The sequence below is a fragment of the Osmerus eperlanus genome, chromosome 11 (genome assembly GCF_963692335.1).
Source record: "Osmerus eperlanus chromosome 11, fOsmEpe2.1, whole genome shotgun sequence".
Lineage (NCBI taxonomy): Eukaryota > Metazoa > Chordata > Actinopteri > Osmeriformes > Osmeridae > Osmerus > Osmerus eperlanus.
The window spans coordinates 13,489,391-13,513,082 of record NC_085028.1 but is presented as its reverse complement, the minus strand read 5'-3'; the positions used below and the strand labels follow the sequence as shown (position 1 = coordinate 13,513,082).

Sequence of the window (23,692 nt, the reverse complement as noted above, 5' to 3'; positions counted from 1 at the left end):
TGGAAAACTCTAGTTTGAACATTTATTTGGTTGTGAGCTTTAATATTGTGTGCATGCGCACCCTTGTGGATTGTACGAGCGTAGCGTCCCCATGTAACTATGGGAACTAGACAATGACTGCTGTGTACAAACGTCAGAACACAGGTAGACAAGCTCTAAAAACTTTTCTTTCTTTTTTTTTTTTTTTACCAACTACAGCTATTTAAAATGTGTTTACGATTTGGTGTTTTATTCCCAAATTGCCCATATGAAAATATACAGGTAGCTAGCGTGCTAACTAAAGTAAACACTATTGATTTGATTTTGTAGTGTAGAGAATGTAAACTACTAACTAGTACAGTAATTGGCACTAATCAAACTGAACGTACTAACGTTAGAGGTGTACCTAAACACGCTACTGTAGAGCTAGGTTATGGGCCCCAGTAATTCGTCTAAGTCGAGCTAACTAACGTTAGTCTAAAGTTGCTGAACTTTGTGAACCTGTCAAATATTCTACCAGCTGTAGCTAAGTAAAAGTTTTGGGGTTTTGACTACGGAATTACTGGGAGTTTGTCAGAGATGGGCTGAACACCTGTTTCGACAAAATATGTTCCAACTGATGACGCTGTTCCAAAATTAATTAATATTGATTAGAAACGTCCTGCAACATGCCAGCTCCAAAAAGAGACAGTCAACAAACTGGGGCCCATGCAAAAAGCGCTAGCAGGAATGGCTCCCTCGGCCACCAGGGACGTGGTGCTTCTGCACCCTCACTACCACCACTGGAGTCCCAGGAAGGTATCTCCTCAAGACTAGCCTTCATGAAGGACCCCCCAACTGGACGTGCCCTCAGCACGGAGAACCTCAGCCCCATGCCAAGACCTCTAACTGGGGTGGAGCTTCCCCGTTTAGTGGCAGAGGTGGGTCATGAGACAGCCATGGAGGACTCATTATGGACGGACGGACCTGGTCTGATGGCCTCTGTGTTGGCTACTAATATCCCTGTCAGCCTGGCTGAGGTAGATGTTGAGGAACTAACTGTGGACACGTGAGTAGCTGAGCAGATTGAGTGTACAATGTTATAACAGTACTGAACATGTTATTCTTACATTCCCCCTCAACATGATATTCTTGTCCCTCCTTAGTGCCAAAGACAATGTTGTGTCCGTGAAAAAGACCGCTGATAGACAAGACAAGGAGCAAAAAAGAAGAGCTAAGACGATTTCCAAGCACAAGGAGCCTCTGACAGGCACAGATGTAGTGGAGATCTTTGCGAAGCAAAAACACCTGGGAAAACTTCATTTTTTTCATTTGCAGCCTGTGGACAGTGGCCGTTACAGGTAGTAAATACCACAGCAGCAGAACATCTGTACTTACCGCCCCTTAGTCCCACTCTTAAGGATTTTGAGATCATGTTAATTCTACATACATATCTGAATATTTCCATCTCCTGTAGGCCATACGACCTTCGTGTGGTCCCCCAGAGTAAGGCGGGCATGGAGTACTACGTCTTCTCCCCGACCTCCGTCCTACACGTGAGGGACGGCTGCAGCGCAGGGCTGCTCTCTCTAGCCGAGTGGATCCACGAGGCCGTGCTCTGGAACGCCCTGCAAGACATACCCCTCTTCAGAGACTATCTACTGAAAAAAGCTTTCACTAGGTAGAAGCCGTCCCTCCTTTCAGAGATGTTGGTATTGACTTTTAGCTTGGGACTTGGATGGTTTCTGCATGTCTCCTGCTATGTCTCTGTCCAGGTGGCAGAGAAACGTGAGGAAGATCGCCCTCCAGCGCAGGTGTGAGGTACTGCAGGGCCAGCTGCTGACGACCGTGCCACAGTTCAGAGAAGCTCTGTTTCATTTCTGCAGGTGGGGAGGAGAATGCTTAACGAGGTCACAATCACCATTTCAGTATTATAATCCAAACATCCATTATTGATGGATTTGACTGAACACCTTGTTTGTCATTGTCAGACTAATTGAGGAATTGAAAGGGGTTCACTGGCTGCCTCAGGATGACTCTAAAACCTACACCCTTCTGGACTTCCAAAATACACTTCTGAAGAAGAACCAGGAGTGTCGGGTTTTGCTGGAGAAGTTCTTACAGTATCGAGCTCTCATCCTGAATATGGTATCTCAGACTACTTCACCTCCAAACACATTTTAACAAACATTCAAATGATGAACCAATGAGTGAATGAATGATGTAACTTTGTACTGATATGGTAGCATTACTGTAAGCACGTCCTCTCTCTCCATCTCTTCCCAGGTTCAGGAGGACAGCTACAAAGGCCAGCAGGAGCTGCAGCTGCGTGTTGAGCTTGCCCAGGTGAACCAGCACTCTCAGCCCTTGCACCTGCAGCTGGCTCACGTGCGGGACCTGAAGAAGAAGCTGCGCCGGGCTGAGGACGTCCTGCAGCAGCTGGGCAACATGGCCGCCCTGGTGGACCAGATGATAGTCCAGAGTCTGGTCACTATCACTCAACGGGAGGTCCTGTCTTTTCTGAACAACGTCTTGAAGGTAGAGAGAGAGCAGCGAGCACTATGGTTTAAGGTTGAATGTTTATGGGGGATTTTGGTGTGAGGTTGAATGTTGTAAGAGATGTTGATGTTGTCTTGTGTCTCTGTGACCCTGTGCAGCCCCAGCAGGGATGTCTTTTTGAGGCAGAGTTGATATTTGGAGCAGATGGACAACTGACCCTATTCCCCCCTATGCACTTGTTCCGGGAGGTTGTGTGTGGAGCCCTGCTGTCTGTGGCAGACTCTGCCCTCCAGGTGAGGGGAAGATTGCCACACTGGAAAAAAACTTGGCATGAAGTTTCATATAACAAAAAACAACTGTAAACAGGAGTCTAGAGTTGAGTCCTTAAAGTGATATGCACTTTAGACTATGTACTGTTTACCATGTATCACACTTTCCAGTTCTGTTTTGAACTTTAGATGGACATTTTAAACACATGCATTTGTTGTGGTGGTATTTGTTGTTGTGATGTTTGTATTATAATTTTGTATCTTGTACCATTTTGTATGTACTGTTAAATTCTATAAAACCTAGTTTCAGTATGAATATCGCTCTTAGTCCAGTCATTTTATGAAAAAAGGTAGGACAAATTGCAACAGAAGCAAACTCAACTCATTTTGTATCCTCAATATGTACTGAGTAAGGAAAAAAAAGCCCCAAAGAATCCCATCAGGGGTAAGTTTAGAAAAAGACCAAAATATAGCCTTCTATTAGAGAGAATATTGCTTCTGTTGCAATTTGTCCTAGGTTGACCCCCATTTTGGCTTAAAATGACTGGACTATCTGGTTGTACTCCCTGTGTCAGGTATTTGACGCATGCAGTTACTCTTCGGAGTCCAAGGACTGTGTGACTGCATGCAACTCCCCCGTCAGGGCTGCTCCTGAGCTGAGCCCTGACCTCAGCCTGCCCTGCTCCTTTGGCAAACCTGGTCAGACAGGTACCTGAAAGTTGGTTCTGTTACAGGGCTTTTCTGCACAGTGTATCACAATCCAGCTCTGACCTGTTTCTGTTGTCTCTGATTCAGCATATTTACGTGTTTTTAAAACTGTGTCAGGGCCAAAGGACAGAGAGAAGACTGAGATCAGCAGTTTGTCAACCAGATGGGAGCCTCCTGTAGAGTTAACCCCCAGGCTGGTGCTGCCCAGGCTGAACCCCCTGAGGGTGCAGGGCAAGAGGCTGCGAGGGCAGTACTACCCCCTCTGTAAGAGGCACCTGGAGTGGCAGCTCAAGCTGCATTCTGGAGCCACAGAAGTGCAGGAAGAGCAAGACAGGATCACACAGGTCATCCTTTCTTTCTCACACAAAACCTTTACTATTCTATATAACTATATAGCTGTGATTTTGCTTTGGATAAAAGCGTCTGCTAAATGAATAAATGTAAATGTGATTTCCCCCTCTTTGTCAACACATTTCTCTTCCTTTCCTGTTGTTTCCTGATTGTGTCGTTGTTGTGTTTCCCTCCTGCACAGGAGGCCCAGAGGGAGCTCCAGAGGCTGTGTGATGAACATGCCTGGTTGGTGGACATCCATCTGTTCACCAGCCAGTGGAGCCCTGCCTCCCTTGAGGCCATGAGGGGCCTGCCAGCCCTGCTCTACGAGGAGCACATCCAGAAGGTGCGCTTCTGGACGGACAGGGTCAGCACCGTGCCCCGCTCCTTCACCACCTCCAACAAGCTGCTTATCGTCCACTGTGCACACATCCAGGAGAAGCTAGGTGTGTGTGTGTGCGTGCGTGCGTTTGTGTGTGTCTACCAGGTGTACTGCTGTCTCAATAGTATTGTTTCTGGGATGTGTGTGTGTCTTCTTTTTTTTTCAGGGCCTCTGTTGACCTCCATAGAGGAGGACGTGCTGACTTTCCTGGTGGGGGAGTTGAAGCTCCGCTCACAGAACCTGATACAGGAACTAAAGAAGACTGTGGACGGCCTCAGGGTAGAGCCCACCGACTTCAACGACTTCACACAGTACGCCAGCATGGTGAGTATCGTAACCACGCTCTGTAGCCACGGTTCTGTCACTGAAAGGGGTGGATTGCAGAACGCTGCACATTCGATTCGTGTCGTCTGATTTGAAATCAAATGCGTCCATTGACTTTCATGGGATTCCTTCACGGCAGGTCACACGCTGTGAGAAAATGTCCAATGACATGCAGCAGCAGCTGGAGTACATGCACTCCCTCCAGGAGACCATCCGTATGAACTACAGACAGGAGGTGGCATTGGAGGCATTGGTGGCATTGGAAGAACAGGTCAGCAGACACATCATCCATGCATTCATCCTGCTCCAAACAGGTGTCATCCATGCATTCATCCTGCTCCAAACAGGTGTCATCCATGCATTCATCCTGCTCCAAACAGGTGTCCTCAGACACATCATCCATGCATTCATCCTGCTCCAAACAGGTGTCCTCAGACACATCATCCATGCATTCATCCTGCTCCAAACAGGTGTCCTCAGACACGGGGAGAACTAAAGCTTGGAGCAGCGATCCTAGTATATGTGTGTTTGTGTGTGTGTGCGTCTAGATCTTGGACCTGTGGGACTGCTTCGTACCTCTCCTGAAGCGTGCAGCTGAGACTGTGCGTCAGCGCCTCCCCTCCATGGCCGACACCCTGGATAGCACCTTCACCTCTCTGGCCCAAGACCTGGAGGACACGATCTCCAAAACCACCTCCGGCCCTTTCCTGGACCCTACCCAGAATGCTGGTCAGATGTTGACCCAGCTGAAGACAGTGAGCAGACACGTGTACGCTGTCTCGGCACGCCTCCAAGAACTCAGCAGGACCAGTAGAAGTCTCCGAGGTGGGAGAGGGAGAGAGGTTTCTGCAGAGGGGGTGTGTGTGGTATGTGTTTCTCGACCTTTGTGCTAACTGCGTTTCGTCTCCATAGGACATCCTCTGGATCTGACGTTTGTGACGACAGGCCAGCAGAAGATTCAGACCCGTAAAGGGCTTTGGGAGCTGCTGAGCTTCTCCACGGCTCAGATCCGGGAGTGGAAGCTGCTGCCCTTCAGCAAGGTGAGAAACTGAACAGACGTTTTCCACATGGACCTGAGAGAGCCTTCAATCATCAGAAGGAATTATTTAAGTATTTAAGGTTTGGAACAGCTGACTGGAAAGTGTGTTTTTCTGTGCTAGTTTTTGGTGTCGCGGGCGCAGGGGAAGGTAGATGAGTGGCTGCAGCAGGCGATGTCCCTGGCCAGGTTGATCCCATCCCAGGATGCCGTGCTGCAGAAGATCCTGCAGACCTTGGAACATTTCCACCTGCAGCTCCCAGTGCTGGCTCAACTCAGCAGCCCTACACTCAAGCACAAACACTGGAGGAACATCTTTAAAGGTGTGGAGAACACTGCGTGTGTGTGTGTATGTGAGACAGTTTGATCGTTTTTTTTCTTCAAATCTACAGTGACTGTAATTGTGCTTTCTCTTCCTGCAGGCATGGGCCAGCTGTACTCTCCACAATGGAGCCTGACTGTAGCAGACCTGATGTCCAAAATGCTGGTAGAGCATCAAAATAAAATCAGCAAGGTAAGGACTGCTATTTTAGACAGAGGAACTGAAGCACACATTCCTATCTTCTCCCATCCTACATTTTACAAAATGTACTCAAACACATCTCCATCCTCCACAGATCTGCCGGGAGGCCAAGGCGGAGGCTGACATGGAGCAAGCCTTCCGGAAGCTTCAACGCAGCTGGGAGGGGGCTCAGTTCAGACTGGCAAAGTTCATAGTAACTGTGTGGCAGGAGGACAAGCCTCAGGATGGAGCAACACGCAGAAAGAAGCCTTCAACTGACCTGGAGTCTAACCACGCGTCACCTCAACAGCTCTCCAAAGACTGTGGCACATTCACCATTATCGGTGAGACTGGAGAAAGGAGCAAAAACGGATTGTGTGTCAAAGGAAAACGAAAAATGATATTTATCAATCTGTCAAGTTATGATTGTGACAGAGGTTGTGAGAAGCTGTGGTTGTCTCCTCAGGTCTGGAGACACTCCTAGCCCAGACTGAAGACAGTGTGATGACTCTGTCCAACATGCTGCTGTCTCCGCATGTTGCTGAGTTCAGACAGGAGGTGGAACACTGGGTGCAGATGCTTCAGGAGCTTGGTAATGCCCAGCTGCTTCATGTCAAAAGAAAATGTGTTGATTCTGTGAGATTCCATGTTGAAAAGTACACACTATTTTGTACCTCGTTCTTCACTGATCCATTTCAGCACTCAATTTTATCATGGAACTTTATCAACAAATAATGTAGGGTTTCTGTTGTTGATTTGGTCCGAGTGCATCTGTTTGAGTGCACACATCTGTTTTTTTAATGAATTGTTTTATATACATTGTAGAGGAACTCCTGGACTTTTGTGAAAGGTACCAGCAGAAGTGGGTCTTCCTAAGCAAAATGTTCTACGAGACCACTGTTTGTGTACAGAAGGCAGAGCTGGTATATTTCATCAGAACTTTAATCAGATAATAAATGCATTTATTGACCACATAGCTTAAATACAGGATACTGAACTTGTGTTCTTCCCTCTCTTTGTTTCTTTCTTCCATATAGTTTGAAACGTTCCAACCAGTAGATAAGACATTCAGAGAGTTGATTCAAACCACCTCTGGTGACCCCCATGTGCTGAACATAGTCCGTCTGAAGAAAGTGACTGAGTCAAACGTTCTTTTCCACGGTGACAGTCTCCGCCGTCTTCTCATGGCAGGTCTGAGCACCATGGAGGGCATCTCCAACCAGCTGCTCTACCTTCTAGACTCTCCCAGGGGCCAGTTCCCCAGGCTGTGCTTCCTCAGCGATGGGGAGGTAATCCGACTGCTCTCCCTGCACCCTACCCCCTCCACCCTACTCCCCTTGGTGCGTAAGTGCTTCAGAGGTGTGCGCTGGCTGGAGGTTGTCAGCAACAGTGACTCGTCTCGGGATGTGACAGAACTGAGCAGGGGGCTGGATCTTTCTGGCAGCCAGATGTTGGTGCAGGGAGTGTATGGGAGCCTCAGAGAGCACGTGTCCTTCCTGTGCCCCTTGGAGCCAAACCTCAACTCCCTGGCTTGGCTGGGTCTGCTGGAACAGCAGCTGTACCAAGCCACGAGGGAGCTGGTCAAGCAGTGTGCTGTGGCACGTCAACAGGTGGAGCCTTCAGACAAGGACCTAGAGACAGACAGGAAGATTGGGGACACCTCACACTTCTCCAGACAATCAGACTTCCTTAGAAAGAAGGAGGAGATGGAAGCCAAAGTGAGAGAGAATGACCTGCCATCTCAGTGGAGCATCCTGCCAGACTACCCCCTGCAGTGTCTGTTGGTGGTTGAGGAAGCCCTCTGGTGCAGTGAGGTCAGAAAGGCCGGCCAGGCTGCAGCCCCGGTCAAATGGAATTGCCTAAAAGCAAGAAACACCTCCAAACTTCACAGCTTGTGCCAAACTGTAAGGGACGGTTTGTCAGGTGCCTCTGACAGATCACTGACCTCTCAGCGTGCAACGACAGTGTTGCGTTCTCTGGTGCTGCTGACAATGAACCACGCCCAGAACATCTCCAAACTCGTGGAGGTGAAGGGTGATCTCGAGTCATCTTTTGAATGGCAGAGTTTGATGAAATACCATGTTGTTTTAGACTGTGGGGATGAGACAACACAACAGAGCCAAGAGACCAAGGACTGCTGGTGCTATGTTGAAGTACTGGGAGTTCAGCTGCCCTACGGATATGAGTACCTGGGTCCAGACCACTGGATGACGGTGAACAGCCCCTCCACAGACAAAGCCATCCTGGGTATTCTCCTGGCTCTCACCGGCTACAGGTGTGGCTTTGTGAGCGGACCACAGATGTCAGGCAAGAAGAAGACTGTGGTTCAGTTGGGGAAAGCCTTGGGAAGGCAGGTCATCTCCTTCCACTGCTGTGTAAACACAAGACTTTCTATTGTCCAGCAGTTGCTGTTTGGTGCCCTCCAGACCGGGGCCTGGTTGGTGTTGGACTCTGTGGACTTAATGACCCAGGGGGCACTGTCTCTTCTGGGGCAGCATTTATCAGACATCCACCAATCTCTCTCTTGTCTACAGAGGAACACCCAGCCAAAGGGGTTTGAATCCTGCTCGGAGCCTTCATTCCCATCTTCTGTCCCAAACAGAGAGCAGACATCTTCACCACAGGAGAGTGGAGACCTGGGGAGAGGCTGTGAAACATTGGATGAACTTGAGATGTGTTTTGCAGGGAAGAGCATTTTTGTCAAACCGAGTTACGGCTGTGTGATCATCTCATCCAGGGGGTACAGTACCGATGTCCCAGAAAACCTGCGTGCTGCAACCCGACCTGTAGCATTGGCCCACCCAGACTACCGAGTCATTGCTGAGGTGATGCTAACCTCCCTCGGTTTCTCAGAGGCAGTGACACTCAGCCGATGTCTTCTCTCACTGTTTACCCTGGCCGGCAACTCTCTCTGTCTGCCTGACTCCATCAGTGGGAAGCAGACCTGCTGGCTAGTTCTCCTCATGAACGTCATCACAGTTGCTGGGACACACTTCCAAAACACCAGACGACAAGAGGTGCTGCTCAAAGAAAAGGAGTTAGAAGATGAGACGGATGTTCAGAGACATTCACTGGATGTGGTTCCTAAGATAACCGAGACAGAGGAAAGAGCCAGGGAAGGAGACAGCTTTCACTTCAAGCGGACTAATCAGTCATCAGCCCTTATACAAGGTGTGGTGGAGGAACAGGCCATAGTCAAAGGAGTTTCATCTGTCCTGGTGTCAGCCATTCACGAGCAAAAGAAAGCCTCACAGTTCCGTGCCATTTTTGAAGAAATCTTCCCCACGTTACGTTCTTACCCGGTTCTCGAGTTGGACATTGAGGAGGGCGATCGGAACCTCCTGAAGGCTGCAGTTATGGAGGAACTACAGCAGGCTGGCCTCCATGCTGACCCTAGAGTGCTGAAGGAGGTTCTCAGCCTCTACCAGGCTATAAAACTGTCCAGGGCGGTGCTCATGGTGGGGCCCCCTGGGAGTGGGAAGACCACATGCTACCATGCACTAGCGGGGGCGCTACGGAAGCTGGCCGCCAGGGCTGAGGAGGTGGATTTGGATGATGATGTCAGCCCTGAAGGAAGGTGCTCAGATATAGATTATTCCCCGACTACCTCAAACTGGTCCTCTGTTGACACTGTGGTGATATTCCCCAATGCCCTGTCAAATGAGGAGCTGTTTGGAGGCTGCTTCCAGCAACAGGAGGGATACTGGTCAGATGGGGTATTCACCAAAGTGCTGAAGGACTCTGAGAGACATGACCTCTTAGACAGCACCCCCTCCAAGAGGAAGAAGAGGAAGAGTCAGACTCGCAAGGTGAAGTGGCTTGTGATGGACGGGGAGCCTTTGGGTCAGCCTGGCTGGTTAGATCACCTAAGCACCCTCTGTGACCCCGACGACCCCTTCCTGTGCCTGCCATCGGCAGAGAAGGTCCGGCCGTCCCTTGAGGAGCTCAAGTTGCTGGCTGAGGTCACAGACCTGTCAGATGCTGCCCCTTCCACAGTCACCCGCTGCAATCTGGTCCATCTCGGTGGGAAGGATCTGTGGAAATCGGTGTGGAAGGTGGAGTTGGACGCTCTCTCCAGAGACCACACTCTGGATCAGGGGACCATCAACATGTGGGTCCGTTTAGCCGAAGATCTGTTTTCCTGTACGCTCACTTTCCTGAGGCACAAGGCCTTGACACCCGTGATGCACAGTGAGGCAGACAATGACAATAAGGTCAGTAAAGGCATCGCCTATGGTCTACAGGAAGTGATGTCATTCATTAGGATTCTACATGCCCTTCTGGAGCAATGTGGGAAGGGACGTGGACTAAAAGCATCAAGGCAGACAGATAAAAGAGGTAAAAACTTAACAACAAAAAAAGACTGTAGTAGGAATGATGAAAAACGTATTTACTCAACAAATGCCCTTGAATTATTTGTGTCCTCTTCCAGATATGGCTCCAGTGGTAACCCAACCTTCGTCTGTCAATATCTTGACCCCTTCCACTCAGCCGGAGCTGCAGGCCAGGAACATCTTCCTGGTGGCCTACATCTGGGGATTCGGTGGTCACCTCCACCCCAGGTCGAGACCGGTACCCCTGGAAGTCAGTTCTCACATAGAGGTGCAGTCATTGATAATGTTTTTCTTTTCCTGCAGACACTGGCCTCAGTTTGATGTGCTGGTGCGGGAAGCTCTGTTTGAGAGCCGGTATAGAGTGGAGGTTCCTGCTGAGGGAACAGTATTCGAGTACTTCTTTAATATAACCGAGGGCGCAATGGGAGACATGAGTACCCCAATCAGCTGCTCCAGAAACAAGAGTCCACTGATGGCCTACATCACTATCCCACAGGTACGCCCCCTCAATCAATAACTGTCCCACATCAACAGTATACTACAGTATCAACTGTATTTTGGTTTCATTGTTCTTATAAAATAACAGTAATGTTAGTGTTCTTTGTCCACTGACACAGTATCAAAAATATGCGTGTCTACTGGACCTCATGCTGGAGGCTCACCAGCCAGTGTTGTTGGTGGGAGAGGTTGGCTCAGGGAAGACCATGCTGTGTCAGTCCCTGATGAACGAGGACAGGCCTCACATCCGTCTCATTGCCGGCCCACGCCTGCGCGCCTCTGACCTGCGTGGTGTCCTGGAGAGCATGGGCAAACAGAAGACACCGATGGGTACCATGGGCAGCCAAAACAAACAGGCCAGACACCTGCTGTTTGTGGATGATTTACACAAGGCCGCCTGTGGTGAATAGAAAACCTGTCATTATTATAAAGTTACAGTTACACAAACTATGAGTTAACTAAGGTATCTAGCGTATTGTTTATTTGCGGAAATTCTTCCATTCATTTGTTAATAACTATCATATGCTTGTAGATGTATTTGGAAAGACGTCCATGGCTCTGGAGACTCTGCGACAGTGCATATCGAGGGGAGGCGTTTTGACGTCTGATGGTTACCACTTCAAGCTGTTCGGTTCTGGAGCTATCCGCTACCTGGGTACCTGCAGCACGTCCGCAGTGACCAAACCAAGCTGCAACAGCATCTCTTCCCGCCTCTTGCGTCTCTTCTCCGTCTTAGTGCTGCCCAGTATATCTGTAGATGTTCTATTCTCTGTCCACTCCCCACTGATTCAGACCTGGCTGAAAGAGTTCAAGGGCATGCCGAGGTACGCAGACATGACCCGCTGTATCATCGCCGCTACTCTAGACCTGTACCAGTCTGTGTGCGAGCACTTCCTGCCGACTCCACTGAGGCCTCACTTCCTGTTCTCCCAGCATGACCTGCAGAAGGTGTTTCAGGGGATGTGCTTGTGGGCACCGCGCGCCTCCGGCAGACATCCACCCCAGAAGAAGGTCAGCCTCAGGGCCGTGCTCTCTTCCTCCGCCCTCCCCTGCTTTTCTCCCACCACGCTCGGCCCAGCGGCCAACGTGCTCAACATAGTTCGCCTCTGGATGCACGAGTGTCTGCGTACCTTTGGAGACCGGCTGTGCTCAGAAGACGAGAGCCAAACCCTGGTGTCACTCATAGCCCAGGTGTCAGACAACAGTTACAGTGGCTGGATGACAGTCAAGGCCCAAGCTGTCGGAGGAGAAGAAACCATGTCCTCTACAACTCCCCCCACGTGCACATCCTCTTCTATAACAGAAGACCCACCTACGTCCCCCCATCAGCTCCCAGCCTCACCCAGTCAGACGGAGAGGGATACTGAGGCCTTGGCCTTCACGCAGCCTACAAAGTCTCCCCTGCCTGGGGCAGCAGATGAACAGGAGGAGGAGGAGATCCAGCAGCTCAGGCTGAGCTACTCTGGTTTTAGTTTATCAGCCAATGGGAAAGAGGATCTGTTTGATAAAAACAAAAATCAAGAGATTTCCAAGAAAGATAAGCATCTCAGTCTACCGTTGCCAGACCCAGCTTCAAGCTCTCTACAATGTCTGTCTCCCTCGCCACCAAAAGGTCCTAAACCGGCCAGTCAGTCGGACTGGAAGAGGAGCCTTAGGCTGTCTGAACCATCCTCACAGGATGACAGCATCCATTGGCCCGGGCCAGGTTCAGCCAGGCTCGTTCCATTGCAGCTTCTGCAGGACTTAAAGGCCTCGATGTGTAACCTGGTCTACGGTCCCGAGCTGTTTGAGCCTCTCGCCTCCATGGCTCAGCAGCACAACTTCAAACGCAACGTGTCCTATCAGGAGAGAGACCCGGGCCTGCTCCTCCAACAGCTGGCCCTCACAGTCAAGAGCAAAGAGGAGGGGGAAGATGGGGATTTGGAGGATAAATACAGCTGCACGTCCAGCTACGTGGTGCACAGACAGAGGCTCCGGCAGCTGCTGCACACCCTCAGGGCTTTGTTCCTCCCCGGTGGACACGGAGTGCTCTTCAGCGTGGTGAAAGGCACAGGGCGAAGGACCACGGTGCGTCTGGCTGCCTATCTCACCGGCTACCAGCTGATGGAGGTCCATCCAGGGAATGAGAGGACGTTACGGGACATGCTGAAGGAGGCCGGCAGTCAGGCGGGGGTGCAGGGAAATCATGTGATGATACTGGTTCACGAGGAGACCAGCCTGGAGCACAGAGAGGAGTTGCTAGAGGTCATGGCCAGTGGGACCTTCCCTGGTCTCTACTCTGATGAGGAGCTGAAGAATCTGGTGCTGAAGGTCAACGCTCTCGTCAAAAACTCCCGCAGCCGCCTCAGGGACGACCAGGCCCTGGACAAGTAGGAAACACTAATCAGGCTAGACTTGATTATTACTGTTGACAAGCTATGGCCAGTGTTTACTGCAGTAGAAGTAGCTAATGATCTATTTCAACGTGGTGTTCTCATCTATAGGTACTTCAAACAGGTCCAGAAGAACATGCATGTGTTCCTGCTGCTGCCTCTCTCGCTAGACATCAGTAAAATGGAGGCTGACACTGCCTCGGTGACCCGGGCTGTGTGCCTGTGCTGCTGTGTGGAGGTGTACCAGCCCTGGTCCAGCCAGACCCTGGTCGAGGCAGCCTCACGGCACCTTAAAGAGAACCTGCAGATCCCCGACCCAGCAAGTAAAGATCTTTGGTGTAGTACCTATGAAGTACCTACAATTTGAATGGATTAAAAATGTTGACATGTTTCTTTGGCTGTGTAGTAGACAGGGACAGCCTGGTGGCCAGTATCTCCAAAGTCATGGCAGAAATACATCAGTCAGCATGGAAATATGCATCCGTCCTGCTACCAAACCTTCAGCCGTTCAGCCCCCAGACCTACGTGGAGCTCATTGCCCACTTCTTCCACCTCTGCAGCCACCTGTATGAGCAGGGCCTTGGTCAGGCCAACAGGTGAGCACCACAGTCCATGTGTTCATGTCCACACGCTGCTGCGACTGTGAGCTACGGTACAATGAAGCTTTTGTTTTCATTAGAGTGGCAACAGTCCTGGCCAGGGTAAGAGACATGACAGACACGGCTGAGGAGTACAGACAGGAAGTTATTAAACTCAAGAACAAAGTGGCAGAAACACAACAGGTAATGTTACTAGCTTGTAGAAGAGCACCGTTTAGTGAAAATGCATCCATGTATGATTAGAATTGTGTAAATGTCGGTGCGAGCAGTGCTTGTCTAACATGACGTCTCGTCTGTATGTTTGTCTGTTTGCCCGTCTGTGTCCACCCACCTGTCTGCGTGTCAGTGTCAATACCAGCTGCAGCACAAGATCAAAATGGAGCAGGTTCTGTGTGACCGTAGCCGGCAGAACTGCCTCCTGGAGGAGAACAGACTGTCCCACCTGGAGGAGCAGTTTCAGCAGGCCCAGCAGCAGGCAGACGACGCCTTCAAGGAGGTCCACCTCACCTCCAGATCCATGGATATAACTAGGACTTAACCTGCCTGTATGGGACATAGTCCTGTTCACCAGTATGATTCAACTCTTGTCCCCAGGTGAGTCCCTTGTACCAGACTGCCTTGGTCGCTCTCAAGTCTCTGAGCCAGAATGACCTGGACGAGGTGCGCCACTACAGAGTTCCTCCTGCAGGTGTGGTGATCGTCATGGACGCCATCTGCATGCTGTTCAACTATCCATGTACCTGGGATAGCTCCAAGCATTTGCTAGGGCAGTCCAACTTCTGCCAGGTCAGTGAGTATATCAAACAGAAAACCGGAACCTATTTCTGTTAGTTACCTCATACTGACCCTCCTGTCTTCTCTTCAGGAGTTGGAGTTCTACGACCGCTCCAGGTTGAACGGCGAGATGTTTGAGCAGCTCAGTCACATCATACAGAGGAAGGAGTTTTCTCCTCAGGCGGTGAAAAGCGTGAGCCGGGCCTGTGAGTCCCTGTGCCGCTGGGTCCGGGCTGTCTACCAATACGCCTGCGTCCAGCGCCACATGGCCCCCCAGGAGGTCAAGAAGATCCAGCTGGACCTTCGTATCGCGGAGAGCCGCTCTCGGCTGAGCGTGGCCAGGCTGCAAGAGGAGGAGACCCGGGAGCACATCGACGACATAGAAAAGGAGCTGCTGGTCCTCAGAGGTGAGCAGGAGGAGCTGGCTGGCCTGCTTCGTAAGGCCGAGGCCCTGGAGAGGGAAGCTTCCAGTGCTGTCCAGCAGGTGGTGTGCCACATCACCGACTGGAAGGCTGCTGCTGAGGTAATCCTCTCTCCATCCATTTATCCCTCTCTCTTCTCATCTCTCTACCCTTCTATCCCTCTCTTTTCTTCACCCTTCCATCCCTTTCTCTTCAGCCGCCATTTACATTACTGACTTGTTCGATTTGCACACATACATTCTTTCCTAGGTGGATTTTGTTCATATTTGGTGTTCCTCTCCCAGGAAACAGAGATGAATAACCAGACCATATCAGGTGATGCTCTGCTGCTGGCTGCTGCCATCACCTACCTGGGTCCCTTCAGACCAGACACCCGTATGGAGCTGCTGAGGAAGTGGAGGGAGCTGAGTCTGACTGGGAACATCAGCAGTACCCCCGATGACCCCAGGACCTCTCTGCTTCCCCAGTCCAGCCCAGAGGCCCCTCCTCCGCCCCTGGATCATGTGCCCCTCCCCATGGCTGCAGAGCTGCAGATGGCCCTGGTGCGGGCTTTGGGGGTGGACCGCTACGTGGTACAGGGGGTGCCTCCCGGGCTGTTGCTCAAACTGCTGACGTGGGGCAACAGAGGCCCCTGGGCTCAACGCTGGCCCCTGCTGGCTGACGCATCGCAGCGCGAGGAGATCAGCTCTCAGACCATGCTGTTCACTGGTGAGGAATAATATCCATCCAAATCCCTTTAACCATATCATGGTTCAAATGTAACTCTAGTTTTCCCCTGTCTGTCAGGCCATCTGCCAGTGGAGGACAGCACAGCTCAGGAGGAGAGGGAGTACGGGCTGGTGGTGAGCGCTGATGACCCACACCTGCTGGATAAGGTCCGCCAGGGGGCAGAGAAAGGTCAGCTGGAGAACAAAGAGGACATGATAACGTGTATCAGCTTGATGAATGGTTGTAGATGACGAGCAGCTTTGTTCCGTTCACTAGGTCTGAGAGTGTTGGTGACACACATCGAGCGAGCAGCTCACGCTCCAGACTTCCTGGAGATGTTGGTGAGGCCGGCTGGCAACTGCGCCCCTGGCCTGAGGCGCCCCGTCCAACAGGCCCACCCAGAGTACTGTCTCTTCCTCAGCACCTGTCTGCCAGTCCGACTGCTGCTCAACGGTGAAGAGCTGTGCGCTTGACAGATGAACTTTGTCAGTCCTAAGTGTGAACGTAGCGCTTCAGTGGGTCAGATAGCTGAGCGGTTAGGGAATCGGGCTATTAATCAGGAGGCTGCCGGTCCTCGTGCAAAATGACGTTGTGTCCTTGGGCAAGGCACTTCACCCTACTTGCCTCGGGGGGAATGTCCCTGTACTTGCTGTAATTCGCTCTGGATAAGAGCGTCTGCTAAATGACTAAATGTAAAAAAAATGTCAATATCAGTTCTCCTCTGTTCTCCGCCCTCTTTAGAGATACACCCGTCCGTCCTGTCGGAGGTGCGGGTCATCGACCTCTCTCTGAGCACCACGGAGGTCCAGGAACTCCTGTTGACTGAGCTGGTGCAGCTGGAGTGTCCAGAGTTGGGGGTTCAACACTGTGTGCTCATACAAGACAGACAGACCCTGCGCGACAAACTCAGCCAGGAGGAGGTGACCGGACAGAAATCTCCTTCAGATGTATCGTGCGATGTTCATTTTACGAGCAGTCGAGTGCTATCTTGAATGCTTCCCATCCCTGGTCTGTGTTCTCAGGTGTCTCTGATCGAGTACATCCTCCAGTCGTTCACCCCTCTGCTGCAGGACCCCCAGTTCCTGCCTCGCGTGTCGGCCTGTCAGCTGGCCTCGCACAGGCTCCAGGCTGAGCTAGCGGATCTGAGCCAGGAGCTGGTGCGCCACAAGCCTCTCCTGGCAGACTTCCAAAGGGTGGCAGCGCTGGCCACCGGCCTCTACCAGGCCCTGCAGGAGGTTTCCTGTCTCTCCCCTACCTACTACTTCCCCCTGAAAACCTTCCTGTTGAATGTGAGGGGGGCTCTAGCGCTGAAAGGAAGACCTGATGTGGTCTTCACCGGGGAGGTGCTGGCTGGAGCAGTCATGGCAGAGATCACCTACAGGATAGTCTCTCACTTCCTGGCCCAGTACCGGCCCTGTCTGTTCCAGAGCCATGCCTCCCTGCTCAGACTGCTGGTATCTCTGGCCCTCTTCCTCCACAGTGAGCCCTGCTCTGAGGTGGAGAGGGTAGCCTTCCTCAAGGGCCTGGGAGACATGGACGTCCCTGTCGATTCGTCCACTCAAACCACAGCTCCACCCTCCCGCTCATCTCCATCCACGCCCCAGCCTGAGCTCCCCTGCTGGCTCCCCTCTCACACGCACACAGGGGTTCTACGGCTGGAGAACATCCCACCCTTCAGAGGCTTGATCGCCTCCTTGGCCACCTCCCCCGAGCAGTGGAAAGAGTACCTTCGATTCCCCTCCTCCACCCTTGTGGGGCCCGTGCCCTGTCGCTCTCACTCCCACCTGTCCACCCTGCAGCGGGCTCTGCTCTGGAAGACCCTGCTCCCCCATTGGCTGGCGGCCGTGGCGGAGGACCTGGCTGCCTGCCACCTGGGCCAGCCCGTCCGCTCAGCGGTGCCCGACGCCCCCCACACCGGCTCCCCAGAGGCCCTCTCACGCTTCCTGTCCAGACACGAAGGGCCTGTGATCGTCACCCTCCCCAGTCCGGATAGAGAGGGACCGGCGAGCATCCAGCCGCTCCACTGGCTCAAACAAGTGGCCCAGTACCAAACAGACAGGAAAGGGGTAATGTGTATTCATATGACCAGCCTCATTGCTGTTGTTAACTTAATCAACCTGATATATGCAATGAACATTTTTATTTGTTTGTCAGGTGAAAGTGAAAATAATTTCAGTTGGAGCTATATGTCAAAAAGAGACCATCCTCTCATCTCTTGCTTTGGCTGTTCGCGATGGCCATTGGTTGGTCTTCAACAACTGTCATCTCCTAGAGCAATGGGATGCTGAAGTAGTGACTCAGTTCAATCAGCTGATATCTGTTGCAGCCAAAAGTGAGTAGCCTGTGGTGGGTTAGAAAGATCTGCTATGGCTGTATTAACCATCTTCACATACCTATACCTGGCTTTCCTTATGTAAGCTAGAGAAGTAGTGATGCAGGCATTGACAGGCTCTCTCTCCTGTATCCCTCAGTGCACCAGACAGACGTGGAGCCTGGGGAGGGCCCCCTATCCGCAGGGCCCAGTTCCGCCTCTCAGGTGCACCCTCGCTTCAGACTGTGGTTCATCACACGAGGATACAGACCACTCTCCATTCCATGTATGTTCACTATAGTGGCACAGTGAGATCATTTACTGACTCATGTACAGTCCATTTTAAGTTTCAAGTTGGATGTAAAATTCATGTAACTCATGTAATCATGTGAAATGTTGTCCTCCGTGTCCTGTAGCTGCAGTCCGCGTGTGTGCTCTTCGCCTGGTCTGTGACTCTCCATGTGACGTAAAGGAGGAGCTGTGCTCTTCCCTGCACCAGGTGGTATCTGCTGCTCTGCCTGCCTCGGCTTCTGGTATCTCAGCCTCCAGCCTGGAGCCCCTGCTGCGCTGTGCCATCCTGCACTCAGTCCTACTGCAGAGACAGGCCTACAGACACCTGGGCCAGGGATACGTCTACCACTGGTGAGAACCTGCAGCTAGCACCTGGGATGACAAGCACATTAAGCTGACCTTCACCACTACTGTGACTATCCCTCTGTAGCATGGCTGGATCAGATGTATTTCTGTTCCAGGACTCAGGATGACCTGCAGGCACTGGTGGATGCCTATGCTCGGATTGCCAAACACTGTGATGACAAGGCCGGGGCATTAGAATACATAGCAGGTAGGGGTGTATAGAATACAATATATCATACTGTCTCTAAACAAGTGCTTGTAATACACTCTTACTCCACAGCCCTGTCTTGACCTCACCTTTGTGTCCTGTTGTGTTGACAGCCCAACTGGTCTATGGTGGCCATGTGGCAGACTCAACAGACTTGGAGGCAGTGGAGAGTATAGCCAGAGCCTGTTTCCAGCCAGCATCTCCTCTCTGGGGCTGTGGGCCACACACACTCTCTGATATCATCCACATTCATGGACGCTTTGGTACTGTGAAATGTTCCCTGAGCATTGTAGAAATGTATTTTATTTGCAGGTTGCTGTATACAGTATGTGTTGGATGTCTCATGAGTCATTTCCGTGACTTGTTTCCTACCGTGACCACAGATGTTGCAGGCCTCCTGAGGGGACTGGAGCACCGTGTCCGAGCCCTGGCAAACACCAGCGACCCTATGGTGCTGGGCTTCAGCACGGGTCTCTCTGTGGAGCTGGTCAAGCTCCACAGCCGCACCCTAAACCTGCTGCTGTCAGACTCCCAGAGGCCCACTGGCAGGATGAGGAGCATCACCAGAGACTCTCCTCACCCTGCCCCGCTCCCAGACCTCAGTCAGGCCCGGGACAGACTGCAGGCCCTGAAGGATAGTCTGGGGCATAAAGAGGAGAGCTGGGTTGTGGGCGTGTCCCCGGGCCCTCTGCACAGCTTCCTCCAGGCAGAGTGGGATGATCTGGGGGACCTGGTGTCCTCGCTCCTGTCAGAGCTCAGCCAGCACCTCAGTAGCAGATGGACTCCCTCCTCCTTCCCCACCCTTACAACCCTGTCCCACCTGGAGAAGAGGGCCGAGCTGCTCAGTACCTACCTGTGGAACGACACCACCAGCGCTCCAACCAGTGCCTACTGTCTGTCTGCCTTCAGCAACGCTAGAGGCTTCCTGGCTGCATTAATAAGGGAGGCAGCTAAGGCTAAACAGAGGGAAATCATTAACTTCTCCCTGCATTTCCAGGTAAGATCACTCTCGCCGTGCCACCAGGGACATTTACGTACGGTGTTACAGACAATCCATGTCTTTTCTGTGTGTAGGTGCTGAGTGCTGCAAGCTGCCCATCAGCTCCACCTCTAAGTGGGGTGTATTTGTGTGGGCTGGAGTTGAGAGGGGCACTTTGGGATACACGCCTGGGAGCCCTGCAGGACACGCTCTCGCCAAAACCCTGTCTCCTCCCACTCCTTTGGGTCAGGGCAAGGGCGAGGAATACGGACGTCAGGGCACCAGATAGCCCCCCCTGCGACACCTCCTCCCTGCCCCTGTACCACTGTCCTCTATATCTGGATGGAGCGCTACATAATGAAGACTGGGGTCTGACTGAGAACAACATCATTACTCATGTACCCCTTGTGGCCAAGCTAGACCCAGTGCTATGCTCTTTAAGAAGAGTCAGGCTAGTCAGTACACTCTGAGATCTGATCCAAGACTCATAGCACTTCTTTCTAGATTATAGACATTAAAGAAAGACTCGAGGTTTCAGAAGACTTTATCGAGGAAACTCTTATAAGAATGCTTTGTCCTGGGTTTTAATTCTTATAAGTTAAACAATCATACATTACCCTTTACAAATGTATGACAACAAAATACATTTTATATAATAAACAATGTTTCCAGTCAACATTTTTTTGAAGAATACAATGCAAAACTCTAAAATGTAAGAAAGGAATCATGTTATAACATTTTCTGGTGGTCAAAACCTGGTGGTCAGAACAATCTATACAATCATGGAAAAACCAAATGACCATTTGCTTATTCACCAGCTGGTGCCTTTTCCCACTGCTCTCATCGTTTCTTGTACAGACAGGGCCTCAGCTCTAATCCTGCCTTGACATTCTCTGGTGCTTCTGCTGTCTTCACAAACTCAAACAAGTAGAAGTGACTGTTCTCTGTGTCCTGAGGAAGATGAAAGCAGAATACAAAGTTATAACGGTGATGTATTTTTCTTCCAGAACATACCATACACTTACACAGGTATATGAAAGATAATAAGTACCTTGGAAACCAACTTGAATCCTAAACTGGCCATTGCACCCATAAAGCTTCGCACATTTTCAAATCTGCTCGCCACTTCAGCAATTTGAAGCATTCCCCTGGAAAAGGACGTAGAAACTTTCTTTAATGACGGCTGGATTGCAATGAAATGTGAAAATTACACATCTGCGCATAACTTTTCTTGCAAAGCATTACCCCTTACCCCATCACCAGCACACGGTTAGCTTCAACAAGGAAGTCTCCCAGGTTGGTCCCCATCAGGGACAGACAGAACACAGCTATATCTACAGTAGCATCGTCAAGAGGTACCTGTTGACAGGTGAACAACGGATAGCATAGAACATTAAATATAATCACTAAGTTGAAAATGTGAACAGTACCTGAAACATAAATTGTAAACATAACTGTATATCGACTTTGCCATTACTGCATTCTGAGGTCAAACTCACATTGGCCATGTCACAGACTGTAACTTGGTCACAGACGGGTGCCAAGTCAAAGCTGTGCACTTTGTTCTTCACACTGCTGGCGATCTTGCAGTCCCCACACCCAAAGTCGGCGACTACCAGAGACGAAGGTCTGGAACCAAGGAAATACATGAGTACAAAACAAAGAATGAGATAACCAATATAGATCAAAGGTACCAAATTTGAATACAAACTAAACAATGTGCTGAAAATACATGAGTCAAGTATTTTGCCATGGTGACTAACTTGTGCCGTATGGATGAGATGATGCTGTCCACGGGGTTAGCAGGCCATCTCTTGACCTGTGCAGTGAACCCCTTGTGGTAGATCCCAAAGGCCTCGGGATCCTGTCTGAACATGCGCTTGGCCTCGCCGCTGGACGTGGTGTACAGCACCTCGTTGATATAGCGGAACTGAGCAGCCTCCAGGCGCTGCTGCATGCGGGACCTCAGAACAGACGAGCGATCAGCAGGAACCTGCGGCGCCATCACCTCTTCCTGTTCCTTTTCCGTGGGCTCGTCCTTGCGGTCTGAACCCTGGACCTGCAGCAGTCTCCGTAGCTTCTCCACCTTGCGCCCATGCGCTCTGATTTCTATCTGGCTCCTCCTCTTACTGGGTCCTGGTTGCTCTTCCACCCTGTTCCCATAGGGAGCTGTTCCCACTTCCTGTTTCAGTTGGTCTGAGCGTTCTAGTGCAACTCCACTAACATGGCCTCCTTTAGTCTTTTTTGCTGCCTTTTTAAGGTTATTGTCATTTTTACAATATGTGAGTGTTTCTTTGTCTACTATGGGAGTGATCTTATTACCTTCTTGGACTTTTTTCCTTTTTGATGTTTCCCTGCTGCCCACTGTCTGTTGGTTGGGTTTTTGTGTTGGAGGTTTGATCTTGGCAGGCTGTTTTTCATCTTTAACATCAGAGTTCACTTCTTGTCCTACCTTGGGGTTCTGGTTGGCTGGTTTGACAGCTTCCTGCTTACGTTGTCCATTTGGAAGGTATTTATTTTTACCTATTTTTTTCTTCTGGTTCTTCATTTTGTTTCTCCATTGCTTTCTGGTTAGTGTGCCTGTATTTAATTCAGTTTTTTTGACCTCGTCCCCTGAACTCTTTACCTCTGTGGGTCCTGAAGGCAGACAGAACATAGCACCATAATAGCAACAACACATCATGAATCATTAATCCAATCATGAATCCAGCAGTTCAGAGGAACTTAAACTCCATAAAAATATATTTTTCTTAACTGACCTGATATTTTTGGTGTCTTCCTAAGTTTCTTAGCTGCTATCACAACTGATTCCTCTTTGACACTGGTCTCTCCACTGTCCTTCTCAGCTTCTTCTCTTTTGGCTGCTCCTCTCTTGCGTTTTTTAATTCGTTTCTTCCTTTTGGGTTGTGAAGGGACAGCTTCTGGTTCGCTGTCACTGCCCTCCCTCGTGACCCCTGTCTTGGTCCAGTCCGGTACAGATCCAAGCTTCTGGAGAGTTCGTAACAGACTCTTCTTTCCCACGCTCTGTAACTTCAGTGTGGGATGAGCAGAGTCAGTATCAACTACCAACTTGTCCTAGTTTAGGTGAGATGTTTACCTAGTTGAGGTGAATTATCCTGAATTCAGGTATAAACTGACCTTTGCATTGGCGCTATCGGTTTTGGGATTGCTGAAGAGTGTTGTGGTTAGATTTTTGGCTTCCGGCTCATCGTTCCACTCGTCTTCCTCAGCGAACATGCTTGAATCGAAATTTAAGCCGTGACGGGGGAATAAATCAGAAATCCGCTGCTGTGAGCCATACACAAGTTAAAATTAAGTGGTAGTAGAAGAAATATGAAATTGACATAGCTTCGAGTAAAAATGTTATCAGTTTTGAAGTTAAGATGTTTAGCTTTCAATGTTTTGCGATGGATCTCAAATACTAAGTTGTAAAATGACTTACCTGTCAAATGGCAACGCAATACAACGTGTATCTACCGGATAAAAGCGGTAAAAAAAATCTATAATGTTTGATAAAACCACGTTTGATTACCCTCACAAACAGCGCATGTGAGCAGGAGCTAAACTTGGCGCAGGAAAATGACGCTGCCTCTACCGCAAAGACGATGGGATATGAGTTTCCCAATACTTCAACTACAATTCCTCGTTACCAAAGTCCAAACTTCATTATGCAAAATAGATCCGTTTTGACCACAAGTCCACAACTACAAAACAGTTAATGACAAACTTTCACATTTATATCGAATGCATTTTATTATCAAACACATAGTTGGATTAATTAACTTTTTTGCCCAAATCACAAAAATTCAAAAAAATTCAAACACATCACAGGATATAGTGTCT

At 50.3% G+C, this 23,692-nt stretch overlaps 2 protein-coding genes across 4 annotated transcripts; one reads left to right on the top strand and one right to left on the bottom strand.

Annotated features, from left to right (window-relative positions):
- The first annotated feature begins 529 nt into the window (after positions 1–529).
- On the top strand, positions 530–20,606 carry LOC134029391 (dynein heavy chain domain-containing protein 1). The gene is made up of 42 exons (XM_062473488.1): positions 530–1,027; positions 1,125–1,319; positions 1,436–1,639; positions 1,734–1,844; positions 1,950–2,106; positions 2,245–2,496; positions 2,616–2,792; positions 3,302–3,434; positions 3,552–3,778; positions 3,967–4,210; positions 4,313–4,470; positions 4,610–4,723; positions 5,019–5,295; positions 5,383–5,510; positions 5,631–5,829; positions 5,929–6,020; positions 6,124–6,352; positions 6,475–6,600; positions 6,834–6,931; positions 7,046–10,346; positions 10,441–10,570; positions 10,646–10,838; positions 10,960–11,242; positions 11,373–13,209; positions 13,324–13,535; positions 13,619–13,808; positions 13,892–13,994; positions 14,158–14,307; positions 14,406–14,597; positions 14,677–15,108; positions 15,292–15,715; positions 15,794–15,904; positions 15,992–16,168; positions 16,457–16,635; positions 16,738–17,781; positions 17,870–18,047; positions 18,187–18,312; positions 18,443–18,668; positions 18,779–18,870; positions 18,984–19,133; positions 19,254–19,867; positions 19,945–20,606. The coding sequence occupies exons 1-42, from the start codon at positions 648–650 to the stop codon at positions 20,317–20,319; spliced, it is 14,220 nt and encodes a 4,739-aa protein (XP_062329472.1). The 5' UTR covers positions 530–647; the 3' UTR covers positions 20,320–20,606.
- Positions 20,376–23,449, bottom strand: rrp8 (ribosomal RNA processing 8). Of its 3 annotated transcripts, none has more exons than XM_062473947.1 (8): positions 23,292–23,449; positions 22,988–23,137; positions 22,609–22,879; positions 21,613–22,486; positions 21,349–21,478; positions 21,102–21,208; positions 20,901–20,997; positions 20,376–20,800 (listed from the first exon to the last, which is right to left on the bottom strand). In XM_062473947.1, exons 2-8 carry the CDS (start codon positions 23,084–23,086, stop codon positions 20,690–20,692), a joined length of 1,689 nt encoding a protein of 562 aa, XP_062329931.1. In that variant the 5' UTR covers positions 23,087–23,137; positions 23,292–23,449; the 3' UTR covers positions 20,376–20,689. The 3 variants fall into 3 exon arrangements, with proteins under 3 accessions (XP_062329931.1, XP_062329933.1, XP_062329932.1); XM_062473949.1 differs by having other exon boundaries at positions 22,988–23,087; positions 23,292–23,434; XM_062473948.1 differs by having other exon boundaries at positions 22,988–23,134; positions 23,292–23,424.
- Between the last annotated feature and the right edge of the window lie 243 nt (positions 23,450–23,692).

Bases quoted from the DNA above. Each gene is read 5' to 3' on its own strand.
- LOC134029391 (XM_062473488.1), top strand. From the start codon at position 648: ATGCCAGCTCCAAAAAGAGACAGTCAACAAACTGGGGCCCATGCAAAA. The intron at 5,511-5,630 runs GTGAGAAACTGA...TTTCTGTGCTAG, and splicing joins AGCTGCTGCCCTTCAGCAAG to TTTTTGGTGTCGCGGGCGCA. The intron at 10,571-10,645 runs GTCGAGACCGGT...CTTTTCCTGCAG, and splicing joins GGTGGTCACCTCCACCCCAG to ACACTGGCCTCAGTTTGATG.
- rrp8 (XM_062473947.1), bottom strand. From the start codon at position 23,086: ATGTTCGCTGAGGAAGACGAGTGGAACGATGAGCCGGAAGCCAAAAAT. The intron at 22,880-22,987 runs GTCAGTTTATAC...CCCACACTGAAG, and splicing joins CCGATAGCGCCAATGCAAAG to TTACAGAGCGTGGGAAAGAA. The intron at 20,998-21,101 runs GTAAGGGGTAAT...GTCCTTTTCCAG, and splicing joins AACCGTGTGCTGGTGATGGG to GGGAATGCTTCAAATTGCTG.